General features: G+C 41.5%; 1 protein-coding gene across 1 annotated transcript; it reads right to left on the bottom strand.

Annotated features, from left to right (window-relative positions):
- Positions 1-10,611: 10,611 nt before the first annotated feature.
- SKA1 (spindle and kinetochore associated complex subunit 1) lies at positions 10,612-25,758 on the bottom strand. The gene is made up of 7 exons (XM_043444431.1): positions 25,562-25,758; positions 24,170-24,265; positions 21,214-21,338; positions 19,575-19,672; positions 16,332-16,469; positions 11,788-11,957; positions 10,612-10,910 (listed from the first exon to the last, which is right to left on the bottom strand). Exons 2-7 carry the CDS (start codon positions 24,252-24,254, stop codon positions 10,762-10,764), a joined length of 765 nt encoding a protein of 254 aa, XP_043300366.1. The 5' UTR covers positions 24,255-24,265; positions 25,562-25,758; the 3' UTR covers positions 10,612-10,761.
- Positions 25,759-25,819: the final 61 nt, after the last annotated feature.

Here is a 25,819-nt window from a genome sequence, read left to right as displayed (position 1 = left end):
GCAGCTGAATTCATGAGAGCTACGAACTAGAAACAACTCAGTTGTACTTCAACGGGTAGAATGATGAAGCTAACTATGGTACATCCACACACCAGGGAACACTACTCAGTAATAAAAAGGGACAAACTCTTGCTATGTGCAACCACCTGGATGAATCTCCAGAGAGTTACGCTGAGTGAAAACAGCCAGTCTCAAACGGTTTTATACTGTATCATTCCATTTATATGGCATTCTTGAAATGACAAGAATTTCAAGAATTTGAAAGAATTTCAAGAATCTTGGGCTTCCCTGGTGGCTCAGAGGGTAAAGCGTCTGCCCGCAATGCAGGAGACCCGGGTTTGATCCCTGCGTCAGGAAGATCCCCTGGAGAAGGACATGGCAACCCCGCTCCAGTATTCCTGTCTGGAGAATCCCATGGACGGAGGAGCCTGGTGGGCTATATATGTACAGTCCGTGGGGTCACAGAGAGTCGGACACGACTGAGTGACTTCATGTGAAATGACAAAATTACGGGAATGGAGAACAGATGAGTAGCTGTTAGGGGCTCAGGGGGAGGCGATGTGGGAGGGGAGTGGGTGTGGCCAGAAAGGGGCTTTATGAGGGATGGGAAGGATCTGTCTCCACTGTATCAGTGTCAATATCCAGGTTCTGATAATTGTACAAAAATTGTGGAGGTGAATTGTGTGCTATTGAGGTGAAAAGTACAGGGTTAAGGGCTCTCTATTATTTTTTACAAATGCATATAATTATCTCAAAATAAGAAGTTTAAGGAAAAAAAACGATAGGGATATAAGTTACATGGATAGATGCACTGGTCAATACTCATTGATTTGTATCCTTAAGAACTGTGCATTTCACTGTAGGTAAATTTAATTTACCTACAAGTTTAAATTTCAAGTTTAAAGAAATGATGTAGCCTCCTAGCTACATTTACTACTTTTCAATAACCTGCCTGCCAATGTAAGGGACATAGATCTTTCCAGACCATGCCATGCAGTGACTAAGTCTGTGCCCCACAACTACTGAGACTGTGCTTTAGAGCCTGCAAGCCACAACTGCTGAGCCTGTGTGCTGCAACTTCTGAAGTCCACATGTTCTAGAGCCCATGCTCTGCAACAAGAGAAGTCACTGCAGTGAGAAGCCCTCACACTGCAACTAGAGTAGCCCCCACTTGCCACAACTAGAGAAAAGCCTGAGAGCAACAACAAAGACCCAGAACAGACAATAAATAATAAAAAATTAAAAAAATATATTCTTAAAAAGGAACAGGGCAAAAGAGTGCTCACAATGAAGAATTTGAGGTGCAACTTACTAATTACCATTTCTGATAAACATTTTTCTTGCATGTTCCTTAGACTTATCTTCTGTCAACCTAACTTGAACAAAGTTCAATTGACATTGTGTTGAATTATTTCTACTTTCTAATCATGCATATACTCTTGGCACCAGTTTGAGTAACACTGTTGGAAATATATCCAGGAAGAGTCCTCAATATCTTGAGTAACCGTTCCTTTATGCCACTTGTATTAGTAGATATATTTATGGAACAATGACAATGGTTATTAGGAGGTGGAATGTTTCATAAAAGAAATCATTTAATATCATGAAACAAAACTGCATTCTATAACACATAGGTTTATTCAATGCACCACAGGAGTTTCATTTATGATTAAGTGTAACATTTATAAGTTATGAAATCCTAAAACTATTTCTAATAAGCAAGATTAGAAAACTAAATATGCTGGCTGAAAAAAGAAAAAACACTTTTTGTAAGTGTCCTTAGTCAACAGTGAACAGTGTCAGTCTCAGTCGTTTGACTCTTTGCGACCCCATAAAAAAAGTGATGTGCTGTTTTGTTTTCTTAAGTACCCATTCCTTGGTCAATGGAGGAGACCCAGGTTCAGTCCCTGGGTTGGGAAGATCCCCTGGAGAAGGGAATGGCTATCCACTCCAGTATTCTTGCCTAGAGAATTCCATGGACAGAGAAGCCTGGCAGGCTATACAGTCTATGGGGTTGCAAAGAGTCAGACACGACTGAGTGACTAACACTTTAGTCAATGAAAGCTTATTTTTATTATTTAACTAGTAATTAGAATTTCAGTATTTCCTGAAGCGTAATACTTTACAGATTCTTTGGTTAAAAGGTGATGTTGTGGAATCCAGAGTCGCAAAACACACCTCGGAAGACACTCATGACAGTGGAGTACAGTTTATTATGCCAGCGGGTGCAAGGGGAATCAGTTCCCAATGAGGACCCTGATGTTTCTGAGAGACCCAGTTTTATACCCCCCACTACGTGGCTGGTTACAAGTTAGCAACCTCTTTGTTGTATATGTTTGAGTTTTACAAGTAGATGCTAGAACAAACAATTAAGGTTAAAGGTGAGGAACAATGATTATACGTCAAGGGGGGATATCTCCATGGTTAATCTAACAGGGGCAGCCTAACCTCAACTACAGTCTCCATGTCATGTCAGGAGGGAAGTCTCCAGGAGACCTGGTTTTCACCAGCAACGGTTTCCTTACTCTGGGGGAAGGGTTCAGGCCCAGTTCACATCAAATCTTTAAGATGGATAACAGGCTTCAAGATGGAGTCTCTCCTGCTTTCCTCACACTGGCCCCAACAGTGAGAGTTCCATGTAATTATAGTAAAATGTGCATGAGCTTAGATGTTCAGTCGTGTCAGACTCTTTCCTACCCCATGGACTGTAGCCTGCCAGGCTCCTCTGTTCACAGGGATTCTCCAGGCAAGAATACTGGAGTGGGTTGCCATATAGTAAAATAGATTTTTTAAAGACAATTTTTATAATAATGCAGAGAGAATATCCTTTAATCTCAACATTAGTATATTTCCCAGAAGTAACTGGGAATATTAAAATCATAGAATATTAAAACTAGAAGGTCCAGAGAGAAAGTTTTATTTAACCATCTCAATATATACAGGAAATCAAGACCTGGAGAGATGAAGTCACTTGCCCACAGCCACAAACTGTCAGTTAATGTTATGTTCAGTAAATGTTTGTTTAGCGCCCTCTGCTGGAAAGCCCTGTTAAAGTGGGGACACCGCAGAGAAATAAGGGAAGTCGCTCAGTCGTGTCCAACTCTTTGCAACCCTATGGACTGTAGCCCGCCAGGCTCCTGCGTCCATGGGATTTTCCAGGTAAGAATACTGGAATGGGTTGCCGTTTTCTTCTCCAGAGGATCTTCCCGACCCAGGGATCGAACTCAGGTCTCCCATATTGCAGGCTGACTTTTTACCTTCTGAGCCAGGAATGAGAGGGACCAAAAAAAACCCTCCTGACCTTAGTAGTTTATATTCTAATGGGAAGAGAGACAAATAAACAGGTAAAGTATATAAACCGTGAGACAGACATATGTGCTCAGAAGGAAAATAAAGCAGCAAAGGAACGTGTGAGAGAGGGAGCTGTAAATATAATGAAAGGTGGTCTGAGAAGGCCTGAAGTACAAATGACACTTGAGCAGATATGAAGGAGGTGAGGCGGGAGGGTCGTGGGTGAAGGATGAGGAACCTTCCTGGCAGAGGCACCAGCCAGTGTAGCGCTCTGGGGAGACTCACGCTGGGCCGGCCCCAGGAAGAGCATGGCGGCCATAGTGGCTGGAGTAGGAGACGGTACCGCTGAGCTGAGGAGGGACCACGAAGGGCCTCCCAGGCCTTAATGCGGATTCAGCCTTCGCTCTGTAAGAAACGGGGAGCGACTGGAGGGTTCTGAGCAGCGGAGAGAACGAGTCACTTTCGTTCATGTGGAGAATACGCAATAGTAGGGCAAGAATTAACACAGAATCCAGTCAGGAAGCTTTGAGTTAATCCAAGGGAGACGTCTGGAACCAGGGTGATAGCTTGTGAGAAAGGATCAAATTTCTGAAGGTAGAACCAAGAAAGAGTAAATGGTAGAGGTAGGACTAGAACCATGTTTCTGAAGCTTAAGTTTTCTTTCCCTTTTTTTTTAAAGTATTTTTATTTTTGGCTGTGCTGGGTCTTCACTGCTGTGCAGAGGCTTCTCGTTGCAGTGGATTCTCTTGTTGCAGCTACCGGGCTCTAAAGCATGCAGGCTTCAGTAGTTGTGGTCTTAGCTGCCCCGTGGCATGTAGGATCTTTCCGGACCAGGGATCGAACCTGTGTCTTGGCAGGTGGATTCTTATCAACTGGACCATCAGGGACATCCCAGAAATGCCTTAGGTTTTCTTTCTGATGCACCCTGTTACTGGATTATTTTTTTAAGTTGAAGAGAATATCCCCAAGAAATAATTTCATTTCTGAGTCACAATTAGGATTAGAGTTGTAATTTTTAGTATGCAGTTGAGGCATAGCTGACAATCACTCTACCAAGAAACCTTTTGTCATTAGAATTGCCCACTTTGTCATGTTCACCCATTAGGACAAAGGGAATTTTAATTACTTGAGCTTTGGGAGTTGGTGCATTGATCTTAGATTTAAAATATTAATTTGAAATTGCACTACAGTTGTAAAAAAGGTAGGCAAGTGGGCTCATCATTAAGTTAAACATACATTTGAAATGAACATCTGTCCACATTCTTCACTTGTGGAGTAGATGACCTACATAAGATTATGTGAAAACATGGTTCATTAAAAATGACATGTTTTCCAGATACCAAGCTTTATACACTGTGCATCATTTCTCCATGCAGAAGTTATTAACAGATGCCCAACACATTGCTTCATGTGTAAACATAATCATGTTTACATTCAGCATAACTCAAGAAATTTCATCTAATCCATCAAATTCAAACACCCAGTCTAGGCTCAGTGAGCAGTGCTAGGAAGCATGGATACAGGAACCTGAATTTCACAAGGATCACTAACAAGCCTTCCTTCCCAGCTTCAAGTCACCAGCCCACAAGTTCTGTGTTTTCATGAAATGTAAATATCTAATCAGTGTTTGTTTCACAAGTATTCTAAATTTTATTAGGAAAAAAAGGTTGACACATAAAATTAGAAAGAATATTATAGTGGAATGCTATTCTATCAGATTGAACAATTATTAACACTTGGCCATGTATCCTCTATGTATTGATGTACCCAATTATATTGATTGGCCATTTAAAAACATATTGTATTATCCCAAAATAGCTCAGACACACCTGCAGAAAATAGGGATATTCTCCTACATAGCCACAAGACTATTATCATACCTAAGAAAACAGATACTGGTTCTTTCACAGCATCCAATATACAACTTAAGTTTCCATACTGTCCCTATATCTTTTTCTTCAAAAGGAATCAAGGTTCATGGTTTATGTTGACTATAATCTTAGGCTCTTTTAATCTAGAACTGGATCCCTTTTTTTTTTCTTTCTATTATTGACTTGTTTTTATGAGACCAGTTTACTTATATCTGGATTTGTCTGATTATTTCTTCATGACGACTTTTAACTTGTTTCTCTATCCCTTGTGCTTCCTATAAAAATGACAGAACTAAAGTCTTCCATGAGATTCGAGTTGAATGTTTTTGACAGTATTTCATAGGCAGTGCTGTCTATTTCATATTGTGTTACATTAGGAGGCAGATAGTGTCAGGATGTCCCATTATTGGTGACGCAAGGTTTAAGGCTGTTTTCATTATCTCTCATTGTATGATAAATTATGCAAAAATGTAGTGTATTTAAACTACTATAATCATTTATTTTTCATGATTTCTGCAGGTCCTGAATTCAGAGCACAACAGGGACAAGCTGTCTCTATTCCTGGATGTCTGGGACTTCAGCAAGAACACTTAAAGGCTGGGGGCTGGAATAATTTGCTCACGTGACTGGTAGTCAGTGGCAGTTAATGCGATCTCTCCATGTAGTCTGGGTTTTCTTGCAACATGGTGACAGGGTTCCAAAGGCAAGCATCCCAAGGAAGAGACCAGATGGAATTCATACTCTCTTTAATAGCTAGCTTGGAAATCAGGCAGTGGCATTCCTCTCAAATTTTATTGGCTGAAGCAGTTACAAATATATCTCCAGATTCAGAGAGAGGGAACAAAGCTCCTGCCTCCTGCTGGAAGAATGTTGACATCACACTGAAAGAGCGCATGGAATGGAGTATGGAATTCTCCCATCATCCATCCATTCTGGAAAATACAACCTGCCACAAGGAGTGACAGTCAGATCTCTTCATTTAAAGTTACATTTCCCCTTTGTAACTAGAACGTAGGACAGACACAAGATCCACATCCAGACATTCAAACTGGATGAGGCCAATTTGAGGGGACACCGACACAGTTAAGAAATGTAAAAGGGGATAAGGTATTCTCAGGAGAGGTGAAAAGGGACAGGGGGTCCTTAGGAGAGGTAAAACAAGACCGAGGTGGTGATCTAGCATGACCACTTTTAGCTAGCCCGTGTTACCTGGGAAAAATGTTTCAATTTACAAATAACCTACTTTTCTAGCACACAGAACCTATGAAGGAACAGATTAAAGATTTCATCACATAAAAATTTGTAAATCACAAAATTTACAAACAGCTCATGACCCTTAATAGCCTCAAAACAACCCAATCAACAAATGGGCAGAAGACCTAAATAGACATTTTTCCAAAGAAGACATACAGATGGCCAAGAGGCACATGAAAAGATGCTCAACATTGCTAATCATTAGAGAAATGCAAATCAAAATAACAAGATTATCACCTTACAACAACCAGAATGGCCATTATCAAAAATCCACAAACAATAAACACTGCAGAGGGTGTGGAGAGAAGGGAACCCTCTTACAGTGTTGGTGGGAATGTAAATTGGTACAACCACCATGGAGAATAGTATGTGCGTGCATGCTAAGTTGCTCAGTCATGTCCAATTCTTTCAGACCCCATGGACTGTAGCCAGCCAGGCTCCTCCGTCCATGGGATTCTCCAGGCAAGAATACTGGAGTGGGTTGCAATTCCCTTCTCCAGGGGATCTTCCTGACCCAGGGATTGAACCTGTGTCTGTAATGTCTCCTGCATTGGCAAGCGGGTTCTTTACCACTAGCACCCCCTGGGAAGCCTGGAGAATAGTATGGAGGTTCCTTTAAAAAACTAAAAATAGAGCTACCACATGACCCTGCAACCCCACTCCTGGACATATATCCAGAGAAAAACATGATGTGAAAGGATTCATGCACCTCAATGTTCATTATTGCACTGTTTACAATGGTGAAGACATGCAAGCAACCTAAATGTCCATGGGTGGATGAATGGTAAAGAAGATGTGCTACAAATGCACAATGGAATATTAGCCATTAAAAAAGAATGAAATGCTTTTCTCAGCAACATGAATGGACCTAGAGTTTGTCATACTGAGTGAAGTCAGACACAGAAGGAGAAATATCATATGGCATCCTTTATATGTGGAATTTAAAAAGAAATGATATAAATGAACTTATATAACAGAAAGAGACTCACAAACTTAGAGAATGAACTTATCGTTGCTGGGGGGGAAGAATGGAGGGGATAGTTAGGGAGTTTTGGATGGACATGTACACACTGCTGTATTTAAATGGATAACCAATAAGGACCTATTGTATAGCACATGGAACTCTGCTTAATGTTGTGTGGCCTGGATGGGAGGGGAGTTTGGGGGAGAATGGGTACCTGTATATGTATGGCTGAGTCCCTTTGCTGCTCACGTGAAACTATCACAACACTGTTTGGTAATTGGCTATGTATGTATGTATTAGTCGCTCAGTCATATCTGACTCTTTGTGACCCCCATGGACTGTAGCCTGCCAGGATCCTCTGTCCATGGGATTCTCCAGGCAAGAATACAGGAGTGGGTAGCCATTCCCTTCTCCAGAGGATCTTCCAGACCCAGAGATCAAACCTGGGTCTCCCGCATTGCAGATGGATTCTTTACCATCTGAGCCACCAAGGAAGCCTGTTAATTGGCTATATCCCAAAACAAAATAAAATGTTTTAAAAAATGCGTATCTCAACAAAGAAGACAGAGTGAGGTCTTGGGTCACTATTGTGAGCCCTTCTCCTACCTAGGACTCACCAGGCTGGTAGAACTAGGAGGTGGTAAACTGGGCATCAGGCTTGTGGAATTCAGCTGGAGACAGTCAGCTGGAATTTGTTCCCCTCCAGGCTGTGGGACCTGCAGCAGAAAGCTATGACATGAGGTTCAGGGCATAAAGTTCTAAGAGGGCCATGCTACAGGGGCACTGGACAGCACGCGTGCTTCTGGGCTGTGAGCTACTGATGCTACTGCAGAAGACGGGGGGCAAAGAAAGGGCAAGGAACGGGTCTGAGGGCAAAGAGGCCAGAACCACAAAGTCCTTTCAAAACTGGATTTTAACAAAATGTTATTTTCAAAAGTAAGTAAGTAGAACAAGTCTGTCATTTTGCTTGAAAATAATGTTCTAATCACTCAGTTGTGTCCGACTCTTTGTGACCCCATGAACTGCAGCACGCCAGCCTTCCCTGTCCATCACCAACTCCTGGAGCTTGCTCAAACTCCTGTCCATCGAATCAGTGATGCCATCTAACCATCTCATCCTCTGTCATCCCCTTCTCCTCCTGCCTTCACTCTTTCCCAGCATCAGGGTCTTTTCCAATGAGTCACTTCTTCGCATCAGGTGGCCATATTGGAGCTTCAGCTTCAGTATCAGCCCTTCCAGTGAATATTCAGGACTGATTTCCTTTAGGATGGACTGGTTGGATCTCCTTGCAGTTAAAAGGACTCTCAGGTCTTTTCCAACACCATGGTTCAAAAGCATCAATTTTTCGGCACTCAGCTTTCTTTATAGTCCAACTCTCACATACATACATGACTACTGGAAAAACCATAGCTTTGACTAGATAAGTTTTATGACCAACCTAGACAGAGACATTACTTTCCCAACAAAGGTCCGTCTAGTCAAAATTAAACATACCTGCATTTAAATCAGGGAGAAAAAAAGAATAACAATAAATAAGCAGCGTCCATAACGTATTCTGGGGTCATCACAGTGAGTGTTAACCAGGCCACTTTTTTCTCAGCTGCAAGGATCAGCCTGCCAAGCAGATGGCACAGACATAGGCTGTGGGGATTAACTGGCCACAGGGCACCCATATTAAACATCATTTCTAGGTGTGTCTATAAGCGTGTTTCAAGATGAGATGAGCACTGGATCAGTGGACTCAATGAAACAGACTGCCCTCCCCGTGGGGGTGGGCGTCTGCCCATCCATCCAGGAAGGATCTGAGTAGAACAAAAGGTGGAGGAAGGAGGGAAGAAGGTGTTCTTTTATTTTCCTGCCTCACTGCTGAGCTGCAATTTCTCATTTCATCTGCTCTGGCCTGGCTTCCCTGGTTCTCAGGCTGTCACACTCAAACTGAATCACATCACTGGCTTTCCGGGCCTCCAGCTAGCAGACAGCAGATCTGGGGGCCCCCCAGCCTCCATGATCACATGAGCCAATTCCTCATGATAAATCTCCACTAGAGATAGATGGATAGAGAGATAGATACAGATACAGACACAGATAGCTCAGTTGGTAAAGAATCTGCCTGCAATGCAGGCAGGAGACCCCAGTTCGATTCCACGGTTGGGAAGATCCACTGGAGAAGGGATAAGCTACCCACTCCAGTATTAAGGGCTTCCCTGATAGCTCAGTTGGTAAAGAATCCACCTGCAATGCAGGAGACCCTAATTCAGTTCCTGGGTCAGAAAGATCTGCTGGAGAAGGGATAGGCTACCCACACCAGTATTCTTGGGCTTCCCTTGTGGCTCAGCTGGTAAAGAATCCGGCTGCAATGTGGGAGACCTGGGTTCGATTCCTGGGCTGGGAAGATCCCCTGGGGAAGGGAAAGGCTACCCATTCCAGTATTCTGGCCTGGAGAATTCCATGGACTGTATAGTCCATGGGGTCACAAAGAGTCGGAAACGACTGAGCGACTTTCACTTCACTTCACATAGACAGATAGATAGATATCCTGTTGATTTGGTTTCTCTAGAGAACCCTAAGACACAGATTAGACTAACAGTCTCCCCAAGTGTGGAAGTAAAACTCCATTAATTCTTACAATCCAACCACCCATTTTCCATGACCACTATCAATCTGCTCACACATCTTATTTTATCATCTTTTTCATCTCAATATACTTTTATTACACTTTCATTACAGGTTGATGTTTACAGACTGATTTACACTGAATGCATTTCAAGTAAGCTGTTCCTTAACCACATGTGGGAAAGCAGAAAACCACATGGATGAAAGCAAACAAAGTGAAAGCTGCTCAGCTGTGTCCGACTCGTCGTGACCCCATGGACTATACAGTCCATGGAATTCTCCAGGCCAGAATACTGGAGTGGGTAGCCTTTCCTTTCTCCAGGGGATCTTCCCAACCCAGGGATCAATGGGCTGCCCTCAAATCCAACTTCTGACTATAGTCTGAAATATCATCAATCTATAGGGTGGAATTTAGACACTAATGACCTTTAATTCCAAACAGCCTGGCTATCCTTGATCTTCTCTTCTTGAACTTTGGCTTTTATCTGCATCTCTGTTACTGGGACTGGCAGCACTATCACTGAACACGAAAACTAATTACGAACATTTCTTAGTTCCATTGGATGCCCAGAACAGAGGCTCACGTGGTAGGTGATTAAGTACTTACTGTAAGGTAGCGGATTTTAAAATATACATGTTTTATTTTTAGAAGAAACAAAAAAAGAAAATGAAAAAGCTAAAAAAATTATATATTAAAAAATTACATGTAAGGAAACTATAGGAACAGCCTCTAAACCCTGTTAGCTGGTTCGAAAGCTCACAAGGACTTTACGTTATAACATATCGGGTAAGCCCTTTCCCTCGGACCTCTGATAGCCTCCGGCAGTGTCGTAAAATATTCAGTATCACATGAAACCTCTTGTCGACTTTCAAAGCTGTGAACTCCTTTATGTCAGCTTCCACTACAAAATAATGACCTGAAAGTAAAGATATTAGTGCTAATTTTTATTAGGACAACTTTCAAGATGAGTCTTTAATACACTACATTATGACTATGAATGGCATTAATGATTTTGACTACCATCATTCAACCAAAATGAGAACTGGTATTGTTGCTAAAATCATTATTCTTTCAACTGAAGTTGCATAATGTTTACTGTAGCATTTCAGCAGTGTAGCCTTGCTTATTTTATCACTGGCTATCCGCTGGTATCTTTTGAACCATTCACTTTTCAAGAAGCAATGTGGTAGTGGTTAAGAGAATGTAACCCAGAAACCCACAGCTTTATCACTTGATCACTTAACTGATTGACTTGGGGGCAAGTAACTGAAGTCCTCCTAGTCCGTAAAATAGGAGTAATAATAGTACTCGTAAGGATGAGTACTATCCTTACGGATGAGTGATGCTGTGAGGCCTAAAGCCCTTGGCGCACACTCGGCCGCATGCTAAGTGTTATCTCAGCATCACCAGCTGTTACTACTAGTCTAATGCTGAAAACACTGGATAGCATTCCATAAGAGACTCCAGCGGAGTATTTCTGAGGCTCGGCACTACAGAAATCTTAGACTAGATAATTCTTTTTCTGTCGGAGCTGCCTTGCGCACTATGGGGGGCTTCAGCAGCACCCTTGGTCTCTACTCTCCAGGTACCAGGAGCACACCCCCCAACCCCAGGTGTAACCATCAAAACTGTCTCCAGAGATGGCAGAATATTCTCTGATGGGAAAACTGCCCCTGGTTGAGAACTACCTCTCTAGAGTTAGAATTTTCTGGAATTAGTTTTGTTTCTCATGATTTAGTTACACTCTAAACAGCTGACACGTACACACACACATATATATACTCTCATTTTACCTTTGGTTTCCTTCGTTTCTTCATCAATAAATCTGTGATAGAGATTTCTGGTCACAGAACTCATAGACTTTTTTGGCTGATGTAGGATCTTATATTTACTAACAACTGCCTTGTTGATTTCTCTGATAACATCATTAATGTGACAATAGGTTAAGCGGGATTTCATGTACCTGTAAAAAAAGAAAATGATTAATTTTTTAAAAGAATCATCATACAAAATTGTTTTCTTTGAAGAAAAATATTTACATATGGTGACTTTATACAGTCAAGCTACTTTATACAAGCTACCAGCACTCTTTGGAAAAAAATTTTATAGCAACTTTCAAATAAACCAGATGTGTCTCAACCACTGAAAAATTTCTGGATGCAGAAATCTCTATCCCTGCTCCTTACAGAATTACTATAACAATTTAACAATTTAAATTAACAATTTAATCCCAAACTCTGATTCCAATGGATTAATTCCAATATACCAGTTTATTTAAACATTTTAAAATGCTTGTAAGCAAGGGGAAGAAAAATTTTAGTATTAATAAATTATTTAACTCATACCACTTCAGTTTTCTGCAGAAACAGATCTGCTCAGAGAAATAAAGGGGGAAAAAAAAAAAGGGAGGAGGAAGGGAAAATGACAAAGAAGACAACAGAGATGAAGAGCCAACAAAGAAGAATTGATGGTGGAGGGGCTGCAAAGGGATCAGAGGGCCCGGAAGTTAAGCTGCACAGCTGCCTGGCAGAGGAGAAGAATGGACAGCCTCACTCGTTTCATGCTCAAATGGCCTTAAGTACTGTCTGAAAGTGAATGTGAAAGTCACTCAGTCACTTTGTGACCCCACGGACTATAACCCACCAGGATACTCTGTCCATGGAATTCTCCAGGCAAGAATATTGGAGTGGATAGCCATTCCATTCTCCAGGGCATCCCCCCAACCCAGGGACTGAACCCAGGTCTCCTGCATTGCAGGTGGATTTTTTACCATCTGAGCCACCAGGGAAGCCCGTAAGAATACTGGGGTCCTGCTTCAAAGGATCTTCCCGTCCAAGGGGTTGAACTTGCATCTCCTGTGTCTCCGGCATTGGCAGGTAGATTAAGCGTTGTCTCTTTGACTCTAAAGCCCATCCTTCCAATTCAGTCTCCCTCCTGCCTGTCCTCCCAGTCACCAGTCTTCTTGTTGTTGTTCAGTCACTGAGTTCTGTCTGACTCTTACGACCCCATGGACTGTGGCATGCCAGTCTCTTGGAGTTTGCTTCATTATCTCTTGGCCTTCATTATCTCTTGGAGTTTGCTCAAACTCAAGTCCATTGAGTCAGTGATGCCAATCACAGTCTTAAAATATAAGAATAGGAGACCTTCGATTTTGAGTGGTCTGTATACACCCAAAACAAAGTTTTCATGATCTGCTTCCCTTTTCCCTTCAACAAATCGTGGATTCACTAAACTCTGACCTTCCCCTCTGCTCCAAGGGGCAGTGTTCTAATTGCAAGTTTCTTAATATAAAATAATGTATAAATGTTTAAATGTATAAATGTATAAATATTCATATTGACCAAAACCATTCATTTTCATTATTCTCTTTTCTAAATTCATTTTCTCCACTCATTTTTTTAACCACAGTTTCCACAAACAGTTGATGCCACAGCTCAATACAATGAAATTCCTTTAAACTAGCAGTCCCCAATCTTTTTGCCACCAGGGAGCAGTTTCATGGAAGACAATTTTTCCACAGACCGGGTTGGACAGGGTAGGGGGGGATGATTTGGGGGTGATCCAAGTGCAATACATTCATTGTGCACTTTATTTCTATTATTATTACATCAGCTCCACCTCAGATCATCAGGCATTAGATCCTGGAGATTGCGACCCCTGCTTTAAACCATGTGAACTATCCTCTAACTTCCTCAAAACAAGTGCCAGTGTTTTCCACTTTAAATTGCACCTCAGTATCAACTTTTTAAAAATAAATGAATCAAAGCCCATGCTTGGAACACATTCTTCTTATCCTAACCTTCCAACTTCTCTCATTCGTTAAATAATCTCTTAGTTTAAAAACGAATACTCTACCGTGACTATTCCAATATCCTCCCTACAAGGAAGCATTTTCTTTTATCTGTGTATTTACTTGGCTGCACCAGCTCTTAGCTGCAGCAGGTGGACCTTCATTGCGTCATGTGGGATCTTTGGCTGAGGTACGCAGACTTTGTAGTTGCAGCACGTGGGTTCAGTAGTCGTGGCACACAGGCTTAGTTGCTCTGAGGTGTAACGGACCGCAGTTCCCCGATCAGGGGTTGAACCCGCATCCCCTGCACGGCAAGGTGGACTCTTAACCACTGAACCACCAGGGAAGTCCCCAAGAAAGCATAAGACCTTTCTGCTGCACTGTTCCTCACGGCCATTTGTTCTTGGCAACAACAGCAATTTAGGAAACCAAATAGCATCGAACAATTCTAATCACATAAAGCTGTCAACAAAGGAAATGACTGAGTGGCCAAAACAAAAAAACTAAAATGTCAGTCTCACTCCGAGTCTCAGATTTGTGAAACTGCCATATATTTTTCAAGGGGCAACTATGTATATGAAAAGATGCTCAACATCATATGTCGTCAGGAAACTGAAAATTAAAACAATGAGGTACATTATACTGACGAGAACAGCTAAAATAGCAAACAGTGGACAAAACTAAATGCAGGCAAGGATACGGAGCAACGGAACTCTTATTCTGCTGGGAATGCAAAATGGTACCGCCACTTAGGGAAGACAGCTTCAGAGTTTCTTACAAAGCTAAACAGTTTTACCATATGGTCCAGCCACCACACTCCTAGGTATTTACCCAAGTGAGCTGAAGACGTGTCCACACAAAAACCTGCACGGGAACGTTTACAGCAGCTTTAGTGATAACTGCCCCACACTGGATGTAACCAAAATGTTGCTCCACAGATGAATGGATAAACAAACTACTACATCTACACAATGGAATATTAGTCATATTAGTCAGCGATAAAAAGAAATGAGCTATCAAGTCACAAAAAGACACTAGGGAAATCTTAAATGTGTATTACTAAGTGAAAGAAGCCAGTCCAAAAAGGCAACAGTGTATGATTCCAACTGTATGACATTCTGGAAAAGGGAAAACTATAGAGACAATAAAAAGATGAGTGGCTGCCAGGGTCTCAGCGGGAGAGATGAAAGCAGGGAACACAGGGTATTTTTAGGGCAGTGAAACTATTCTGTATGATATCATAATGGTGGAGACATGACATTACACATCTGACAAAATCCACAGACTACACAACACAAACAGTGAACCCTACTTCAAACTACAGACTTTAGTTAATCTCTAGTTAATAGTATCTAGACTGGTTTATCAATAGTAACTAATTTACCACACTAATGCAAGATGTCAGTAATAGGGGAAACTGTTTTCAGTTATAAAAACACTGTCCAATCTGCTCAATTTTTCTGTAAACCTAAAAAAATAAAAATCTGGATGGACAATTCTCAGGCAAGTAAGATAACCATGCTCTTTGCCCCGGGGAATCTTCTCCTAGGACTCTATCTCAAGGAAATAATAATAATAAAGGAATTAGAAAATAGACCTGTGTAAAAGAAATTTCACTGTACCATTCTTCATAACAATACAGTCAACCCAAACATTTGATAAAGTCATGCTTAAATAGCTTATAGAGTAGCCACACTATAAAATATTATACAACTATTAACATCTAAGTTTTCGATGATAGTTAATGATGGAAAAATGCGCATGACAAAAAAAAAGTAAATTACATTCATAGCATAACTATACTGCTGTGATAACAATCAGAAACAACTTGTTATGTAGGTGAAATTAAAATATAGAAGGAAATACTCTATCTTGTCTGAGTGGTGGAATTATAGATGAGTTATCAGTCTCACAACAAACATTATTTGTATAAGAAAATAAAAAGAAATGCAACAATATAAAGCCAAGATGTGAAATTAAGCCCTGGAATTATGAGTTTAAAAACATGGATTTCCATAATTGGTTCCCCATTAACATCTTCTATGAAGAGCAATGGAGTCCTTATTGGGGGGAGGCATCCTGTCCCATTCACCCCTGTATTCTTCTCCTCAGTGACCCAGAGCCCAGAATACAGCAGACTCAAACAAGTGTGTGGCACAAGTTAATGAGCAAATGGAAACCAAACAGAGCTCTCTCTGTGCTAATTTCCAAATCTATACAACACACTCCCCTTCCTTAAAACTGTAGCAAAACTGAGGATACTTCTAAAATGTAATTGGATAAAAAAATCTGTATCATAAAATGACCCTGAAAGGACTCAGCCACAAACTGATCCATCTCTAGATCTATGACTAGGTTTTACACCTAAATAAAAAACAAAATTTTAAGCATCTTCCACTAAAGATTCCTGCAGTATAATGTAAAACTATTTTAGAGAAGATCAATACTGGAACACAGCATGTTACAAATAATATATTCAAGGTTTATGACAATCATGTATGCGGATTACTAAAGAGCTGAATGTTAAAATTTATTTCAAATACTTACGCAGGAATGCCATTAAACTCATCAGAAGTTATAAATGGCATTTCTTTAATACTTCTTTGTTCTTTGGGAGGCTTCTTTGCGGGTGCAGGTTCCTCAACTTTGACCGGTTCTTCAGGGTCTAGATCTGAGCCATTAACACTACAGAATAGATGCACAGCGTACAAGCAATTGTCAGAATTCTGCAGCATAGTATGAGGTTTTGCAACTGAAAATGACCAGTATTAAGCACATGATCTTATAATTTTTCCATCTTGTTATAATTTTATAGGCAAGGGTTTTGTTTTCTATCCCTACTGCTAATGCTTATGAAGATTTGAATAGTGAAGGGATTTCTCCAGTGGTCCAGTGGTTAAGACTTCAAAAGCTTCAAATGAAGGGGCACGGGTTCAATCCCTGCTCAGGGAACTAGGATCCCACATGCCCCATGGTGCAGCCAAAAAAAAGTTCTTTTTTGAATAGTGGAGAGAAGACTGAAAAATTAAGTTCCAAAATCTTCAGTAACATAATTAAGTTATTTATACACCCAAAACATGGTGCAAATAATACACGTACCAAACATCTTCATCTGTTATCTCACTGGCTCCTCAAAGTCAGCATGTGAAGCTGAATTTAACCTCTAAACAACTTCTCTTTCTGATTTCCCTATTTCTGGATGTGGAAACATCAATCATCTTATACTTCTTTCTAATTTACCCCATTGGTTGCTAATATAAGTCCCACCTGCTACAGACTCATTTCAGTTGCCAGCAATGAACGTGGGTACCCTAGGGTCAGTCCTGCTCCATTTTTTGGTGTGGGTGAGAAGCCTAATACAGCTCCTTCTGCATTAGCAAACAGAGTCCAGGAATAGACTATAGCTTCTAGGCTGTTTAACTGCCAGGGAAGAAGAAACCCCCATGCCAGCAGCAAGTCAGGTTGGCTTGACTTCTCCAAACAGAAAAGGGGATACAGGAAAGAAATGATCCAACCCAGGAGTATCCAAAGGGAATCCAAGGACAGGGAGGTGAGACCCCAAGGTGACAGCTGAGTAGCAGACACAGACAGCGAGGCCTGATGGAGGCGGTGTAAGGAGGAGACGACCGCGTGACAGGCTGAGAAGATGAAGATGCCCAATGCCTGTAACTTCATCCTTACATGAATCCTGACCCAAGGCTCCACGGTGAGCCTGGTTGAGTCTTACCTGTACTTGCCTGTTCTCAGGCTGTCCTGCTGTGTGTATCAGCTAAATATAACCTTTTCTACCTATACAAAGGTTCTGCTGTGACCTGGCCCTGAAAGCTGAGGTTAGGCCTTAGTGAGTTTAGAAGAAAATCCCCCCTCTACTCCTTGGGCCATATTCTTGCTGGGTGTCCAATGTCCAGCCCAATAGACCTGGCAGATATCACAAGATGACCTTTGTTCATCCATTCATTCATGACCCTGCCCACTAATTTTCTCTTCCTTTTTTTTTGGCCACACCGCTCAGCTTGTGGGGTCTTAGTTCCCTGACCAGGGATTGAACCTGATCCACGGCAGTGAAAGCACTAAGTCCTAACCACTGGACTGCCAAGGAACTCCCTAATTTTCTCTTCTTGGAGGGAAATTCCAAGGTACCCTGGCACGCCAGGGACTCTGTTGAGCTTATTTCCTGGAGACCTTCAAGAATCAGCAGCAACATGGCTCCTTTCCTACACAGCAAGATTTGTGCTTTCCTTTTAGTTTTCAAATTTAAGCAGTATATTGTTTGTAAAACTGTGATTATCACAAATGCCAGGATGATTACGTCTTTGATAGAAAGAGGATCTGCAACAGAAGAAGTGTTGTAGGTACTGGCAGTGTCCTATTTCTTAATCTGACTGGTAGATTCACTGATGTTTATTATTCTCCTTTAATTTGCACTAATAATACTTCAATTACTTTTCTGTATATATGATCCATTTCAAAAGTTAAAATAGTTTAGTCATGGTACACAAGGGGAGCCCCTTTTAGAAATACAATTTTGTAAATCAACTATACATCAATAAAATTTAAAAAAGAAATACAATATTGGTGGCAGAGGACTGGAGAGATGGCAGTGGAGAAATACTGGAAAGACGAAACACAAGTAACTCCCAAATCATAAAGACAAAAGATGATGAAAGATCTCATGGAGCCAGACAATGAGAGGGAGGGCAGAGGCAGACAAAACCGCGCAGAGGCCAAGTGGCTACAAGACAGAGAGAGAAGTTGAAGATGCCAGTGTCCTGTCTAGGTGATGAGTAGGTAACAAGGAGATAGCCAGTTTAGTCTCACACACGCAAGCAAACCTGGAGGAGAGCACAGCTCATCCGTGAGACTCCCAGCAAGCAGTTCAAACAGCTGAACCAGGGGCCATGTCAAGGCTGGAGTTGGACATGAGAGCATTAATAATGGTGTTAAGTAACAGTGTCTTAGGAGACACTTGTAACTTAAAGGAGGGCAGAGAAAAAGGGTGCAGCCTGGTCAAAGATGTAGGATGACAACTAAGAAAGCCCAGTGGTGGTGCAGACAGCATCATTTCAAAAAGATGAGCAGCAAAATAAAATCAGAAAAGAATCAGGGCTGAAGAGGTAATTGTTTGTACCTCTTTGTGACCTTCAAGCAATCATTTCCACAAGTATGGTGGTAATTAACAGCCAAAAGCTAAGTTTTAGGGGCTTCAGGAGAAAGGGCAGGCAGGAACATCTACTAGCAGTGAGCAGAGAGGCAGGACAGGAGTTTCCGGGTAAAAATAGAGCTAAGCCTTTGTTCCTTGAGCTATTTTTAAGATAGAAGGCTCATTAAGTTTATTTTTACCCTAAGGCAGGGTTTCTCAAGAGTCAGGGGAGATTTTCCACCCCCTCAATGTCTGAAGGCATTTTTCATTGTCACCAGAGGGTGGAGGGTGCCGGTGGGAGGAGGGTACAGGAGAGCTCAATTGGAAGAGAGCAGGGATGCTGCTAAATATGCTATTTTTACAAAAAAGAACTATCTGACCTCACATGTCAACAGAGCCAATGTTTACAAACTCTGCTCTGAGGAACTGATCCTTGGGAAAGAGGCAGCACATTTTCCCCAGCAACAGTGGGATAAGAAAACTGGTAAAGATGGGGGAAAGATTTTTTCTCATCTAAGTCCAAAAAAACAAAACAACACTGGATAATCACTAACAAAACTGCAAGTATATCGAAAAGCAAAAAGATCTAAAATGCTTGTTTTAATAGTTTTATAAATCCAGAGACTAAAAATAATTATAAAGACACTTACAAATTCTGGGTAACTGTTACTTGAGGCAAATGGGGAGGGATGTTTTCTTTGAGATGCTCCACATCTTTATAATCTTCTTCGAGAGCTTCAAAGAGTTCCTTTTAAAAAAGAAAAAGAAAAAAAGGTCACACATAAGCACTGTCCTGCCTGTGTGTGTTTTAACATGTTAAAAAGAGCAGGAAAGACTGAGTACAGTTACAATGAGGCTGAGTGCTCAGCGAGCAGAAGGGGTCAAAAAGCACTGAACTCGGCAATATTTAAAAGGAGCCCTTTGGTTTCTAGAGCTGACTTGGGATGGTGATACATTATTTTTCTCTACTGGATTTGTTCAGAGAACAATTGCTAGAATAACATTACAACAGGCAGGGTTGACATTTATGTCTTTCTAAAATACTTCAACCTTGGGAAGCAGCTAAAAAAGCATATGAAAGATTTATGTTTGTCATTCTGGTAAAAGTGCTTTTGTTGACTTAGCAAGCATTCCCCAGCACCAAATGATAATACGTTCCTGGAATGCAAGGACGAGATATTGCTTAGGAAGGCTTTTGTATATTCTAGCTTAATGAAAATTTCTACTTGATCGTAACTGCCTTCATTTTGTGTTGTCTTTATTTAACTTTCCCAAGAATTTGAGGTTATGAACTCATGGAAATTTAATAAGAAAAAACACTCTGTACCTTTGGATCCTTGTCATCTGATGTTCGGTCATCATGTAAACAAAAATTGCAAATAGGCTTTAATCCTGAGTTGGACCTTCTCTAAACCCACACCTAACCCTGGGCATTACTGGGCAAGGTAGAAATGTAACCATTATTGGTTTCTGTTTTGAATTTGTATGACATCTTTCTTTTAAAGACCTGGATGATGTTCAGAGATACTGATCTCAATTCAACCAACGGCAGGATAGGCATAATCATGTTCAGTCCTACAGCTGAAAAATCTTTATAGACACTGAGGATTATAAGGCTTGAGAAGGACTATAGAGGCGACCTTGTTCAATCCCATTGAACATATCAGTGGCTCTAAGAGCATGAGGTAATTATGGTACAGACTCTTTTCCCATCCTATCAGAAGCATTTTTATTAGGTGAAGGCTTATTCAGAACAAAACGTGCATGTGAATGAGGCTCAAGTGGATTTTTTTACCTGAGAATCCTTACATTACAATCTGTAGAAATAGAAAAGAAATGCAGAATAGAAGGGACCCAAGAAATACTTCAGTATGACCCACTACTTTTCAATTAAGGGCACTAAGACTGGAAGAGGAAAAATGACTTTCTTAGGGTGGCAGGACGTGCTGGGAGAACCATGGTGGCAAACCATGTCTCCTCAACCCAGGGCAGGCAATCCTGCACACCACACTCCCAGGAGATCATTTATTTAAATTAAACCTCCCAAGAATTATTTAGGAAATATTCCCTCTTTAGTAAATAAATTGGCTACCAGCATGGAGAAAGAAATACCTCTGGGACTCTGGAGTCCTTTACACTGGGAAAATAAAAGACAAATAGTACTCTTTACTGTTAATAATCACGGTTAACAACATTATAAACATAAAGAATCCTTAAGAATTTTCTGGTGATTAGGTGTTTATATTAACTGCCTTTTTTATTTTGTTTCATCACTAGAAAAACCATTACCTTGAGGGAGCTGTTGGTTTGTTCTTGATACTGAATTTCCAATTCCAATTTATTTAGAAGTTCATTTACTACAATGATCTCATCTCCTATTTTATTTAAAATGGTCTTCAAGGTAGGTTCTTGCCCTATTAATAAACAAAAGATAAAATGGAAACTAAAATGTACAGAAAACCATAAAACCTACATGTAGCCAATGGAACTCTTGGAACAGGGCTTTACCATAAAGGGACACTGAGGGTGAAGAAAGAACTATGTTTCAGCCCCTGGGACTTGTCTCCATGAATAATCTTAAGAACTCGTTACTAAGTCGTTACTAAGTAATATGAAAAAAAAGGAAGGAGGAGGTAAATACACGGTATCCCCTGAATCTTTTGTTTTTGGAAAATTCTTCCACTACAATAAAGACAGAGGATGAGATGGCTGGATGGCCACACCAACTCGATGGGCACGAGTTTGAGTCAACTCTGGGAGTTGGTGATGGACAGGGAGGCCTGGCGTGCTGCGATTCATGGGGTCGCAAAGAGTCGGACACGACTGAGCGACTGAACTGAACTGAATAAGGCACTTAGAAATGCTAGATAAAATAAACACCCTTTTGCATGCATAGTTGAGCTCTTAGGAGAAAAAAGGTAAATCTCCAAGGGTTTCAACTTGAAGAAAGAATCACAGACCAGGCAGGATGTATGAACTGATGCTGCAGTAGCCCTAATTGGGACGGGCGGGGGGCGCGCAGAAGGGGTACTTGAGGTGCAGAGAAATGCTGGAGAGAGGAGGCTGTCAACCTCAGCAACCTAATATATTTGGTTTTAATGGGGATAACAGTCATGGCTTTGGGACTTCAAAGCACAGGATGCTGAAGTGAGAATCCCAAAGGAGGCCAGGACCCTCTTCATGGGATATATCCTGTGAATGTGTAAACCTGAAAAATTGTCATCAATGGCCAGGAAGATGACCTTACATTCTGGGTTGGCCTGCAAGTGTCTGGGGGAGGCAGGGTAAAGTTGCCTGCTCTCAAGTTCCCAACCCCACCGCTGGGCCCCTCTCTCCAGCTTCACAGATACAAGGATGGGAAAACCAGAGAACCTTCCTCCCTATAAATAAAAGAGGTTAAAAAAAAAAAAAAAGAATTTTTCAGGGCACCTCAGAAGCACAAAAGGGAAAACCATCCTCATAACCAAATATTTTCCATCTTCTCCTCTAACAACCAAATCATGAAATGCGCAAAAGTGAAAAACAAAATTTGACCACATCTATAGATTACAGATGCAGAGTGAAATGGCTAGAGGTTCCGGGCCTGCAGTCAGAGACACCAGCACTTGCCCTCAGAGGATGACTGAGAAGCAGCAAAGTACATATAAGAGGGTGGGCACTCTGCTTGCAACCTAGTAAAGCACTCAGTAAAGGCAAACTGTTACGCATCGACATTCTAATAAAGCACTGGGGACTGCATGTGACAGCTAAAAGAAATAAAAAATAAATGAGAGTATTGATGTTTCTGCTGAGACTAATTTCAGGGGGTGAAACAGTTAGTTGGATATACTGGTATCTCAAATAACCTAGTCACCTAAATTTTCGGGCCTTGTTTGCTGATTTGCAGTAAAATAAGTTCACTGAGTAAATTCACTACTTTTGATAGTAGTGATGTAGGAAATTACAGCAGCCAAAGTGGCAAACATATTACTGGGCTTTCCTAAATAGGCTACGGAACCGAACAGACAAATTATTCTCCCCACGTACAAACGACAGTTACCCAGCATACAGTAACCTAACAGGTCAGACTGCTTCTGCCAGGCCTCATGCTTCAGTGGGGCCATTTGAATTCAAGGTTTGATAGTTTTATAATCTCTAAGTTATATTTATCCAAGAGTAATCATGCTCTCAGAAAGAAAATCTAAAGAAGACTACTTATTAAAGATTTAAATGTCCTTTTTAGATTATTCAATAAAAATGGCATAGAAATAGACAAGTAGTATACTAGGAATCAGGACACAAAAGCTGTAGTCCCAACTGACCACTGATAAGCGGGAGGACCTGGGCAAGTCGCCTGAATTCTGAGCCTCAGTTTCCTCATATGAGACTGGAGGCTACAGAAGAACCCACAGGTGCTTCAGCTTTAACTTTCTACAGAATACATAGCCACCAACTGTAAACTGGATGAGTCTCTTTATTAGTGGTTCTCGACAAGGGATGGAGAATATCCAAGTCTCAGAAGGACATGTATAATTTGAAAGGACATTCCAACAGTATAATTTAATTTTTAAAAATTATCCATTCAAAATATAAACTACAATAAAAGCTCAACAGGATCTCCCCTGCAGATGGAATTCTGCCTATCAATAAATCTTGAGTTCTCCTAGATAAGGCTGGAGAGCAAATCATTTCTGTAAACAATATTTTTCCAGGATTCCCTATTTGTCTGCACTTCTACTGCAGCACTTTGAACAAACTATTTGGAAGATGGTCACAACCTCCAAGTTTCTGGATGCTTAAAAAATTGATTTCATTTTCAATTAGTTGTTTCCTAGTGATATATATTGATAATATGGATAAGCTTCCTTATCAAAGCAGTCTGCAAGATGAGTTATGGGCTACTTCTATCTCTGTGAGTGTTTTCCACTTCTCGTTTTTTCCTTATCTTTTATTACCTCTGCTTAGCTCTAGAATCAGAAACTCAACATAACCTTCAAATCTTACTACTCAGCCTTGCGTCTCAGAAAAACATATATAAATAAATAAATATATGTAATTAGTAGCTAGTTCATTGTTCAATGTAATTTACATTTTAGTATCCTCTGCAATATTCAAAATATGGATAGCAGATTGCCTTAAAAAATCACTATTCAAAACTGAAAATTACCTAAGATACATTCACTTATCCAGGCATAAGATATCAAAGTGGAACAATAATCAAAATGTATTTTGAATGTACAAAGTCAGTGGAATCTGTTTTACTTACCACAATTTCTCAATGACAGAGTTTTTTTAATATTGCCAATCTTTTCATTAATATGAGAGCATAACTGTTCCAGATCTGAGGCCATCCTTTAAGCCTCTGAAGAAAAAAAATATAAACACATTTACAAAACAAAAAACAAATTTCTGTTCACTTTCAAAATGCAATGGTAAATATCCAGTAAGTCACGTCTCCTGGAAAACAAAGTAAAAAACTCGTGAGCAATATCTTTCAATTCTACAAAATTCAGTTTCTAATCAAGGAGATCAAACCAGTCAATCCTAAAGGAAATCAATCCTGAATATTCATTGGAGGGACTGATGCTGAAGTTCCAATACTTTGGCTACCTGATTCGGAGAGTTGACTCACTAGAAAAGACCCTGATGCTGGGAAAGACTGAAGGCAGGAGGAGAAGGAGATGTGACAGAGGACGGAGATGGTTGGATGGCATCACTGACTCAATGGACATGAGTTTGAGCAAACTCCGGGGGATAGTGAAGGACAGGGAAGCCTGGCATGCTGCTGTCCATGGGGCCCCAAAGAGTCAGACACGACTTAGTGACCGAACAACCACCACCAATGTCCAGTAATGACCTGTCTTAGAGCTTTCTATAGTCAGTGCATCCCAAAGCAAGGTACAGAAGACAAGACTGTCATTTCCTCAGAGATTCAGGGGAACAAATGTTCTATTTATACATAAAGACAACATCAGTATTTGCTTTGAAAACTTAAATACCCGAGAATCTTAAGGAAAAACACAGGAAGTTCAAAGAAACGGGTCCAGGGAAGCATTTCTCCTGCGCTGTGGGGACGGGGGCTTTACTACTGGGGTCGGTAAGGAGGCGGTCCCAGGACGAGGAAATGGCAACCCCCTCCAGGATTCTTGCCGGGAAAATCCCATGGACAGAGAAGCCTGGCTCCTCTATGGGGTCGCAAAGAGTCGGCCACGACTGAGCACAGCAAAGCCCACAAGGAGGCGGAAGGTGGGGAAGGAAAAAAAATCACTCCAAGGGAGGTGAAAGAAAGTGAAAAAAGAAAGTGAAGTCGCTCAGTCGTGTCCGACTCTCTGCGACCCCATGGACTATATATATGGCCCACCAGGCTCCCCAGTCCATGGGATTCTCCAGGCAGGAATACTGGAGTAGGGTTGCCATGCCCTTCTCCGGGAGATCTTCCTGACGCAGGGATCGAACCCGGGTCTCCAACATTGCGGGTAGACGATTTACCCTCTGAGACAGCAGGGAAGCCCGAGGGTGAGAAGGTCTATATAAAGCCTCCACTCCAGCTAACGCGGCTAAGGCCCACTCCTCCTCCCGGCCCGCGCCGCCCCGGCCCCCCGCCCCGCCTAAACAATGCCCGCTTCCGAAGCGGGGATCTTCAACACCAGACTCTAACCTCGTGCGGGTCCGGGAGGAAAGGGCCTACGCAGTGGGGTCGCGAGGCGCCGAGACGCCGCCCCCTCCCCCACCCAATCTCGGTCGGAAGCGTAGGATCTCGAGACCTGGCTCCGGGAGCGAAATTCAAACTGCCCGCCGGTACTCGGTGCCGCGCAGGCGCACAGCCGCACTCCCGTACTCGGTGCCGCGCAGGCGCACAGCCGCACTCCCGGAAGGCTGCTCTGCGGGCTCACGCTTTTCCGCGTTTATCCCGGGA

The sequence above is a fragment of the Cervus canadensis genome, chromosome 23, assembly GCF_019320065.1.
Source record: "Cervus canadensis isolate Bull #8, Minnesota chromosome 23, ASM1932006v1, whole genome shotgun sequence".
Classification (NCBI taxonomy): Eukaryota; Metazoa; Chordata; class Mammalia; order Artiodactyla; family Cervidae; genus Cervus; species Cervus canadensis.
The sequence above is the reverse complement of the archived record's forward strand: the minus strand, read 5'-3'. Positions and strand labels throughout refer to the sequence as shown.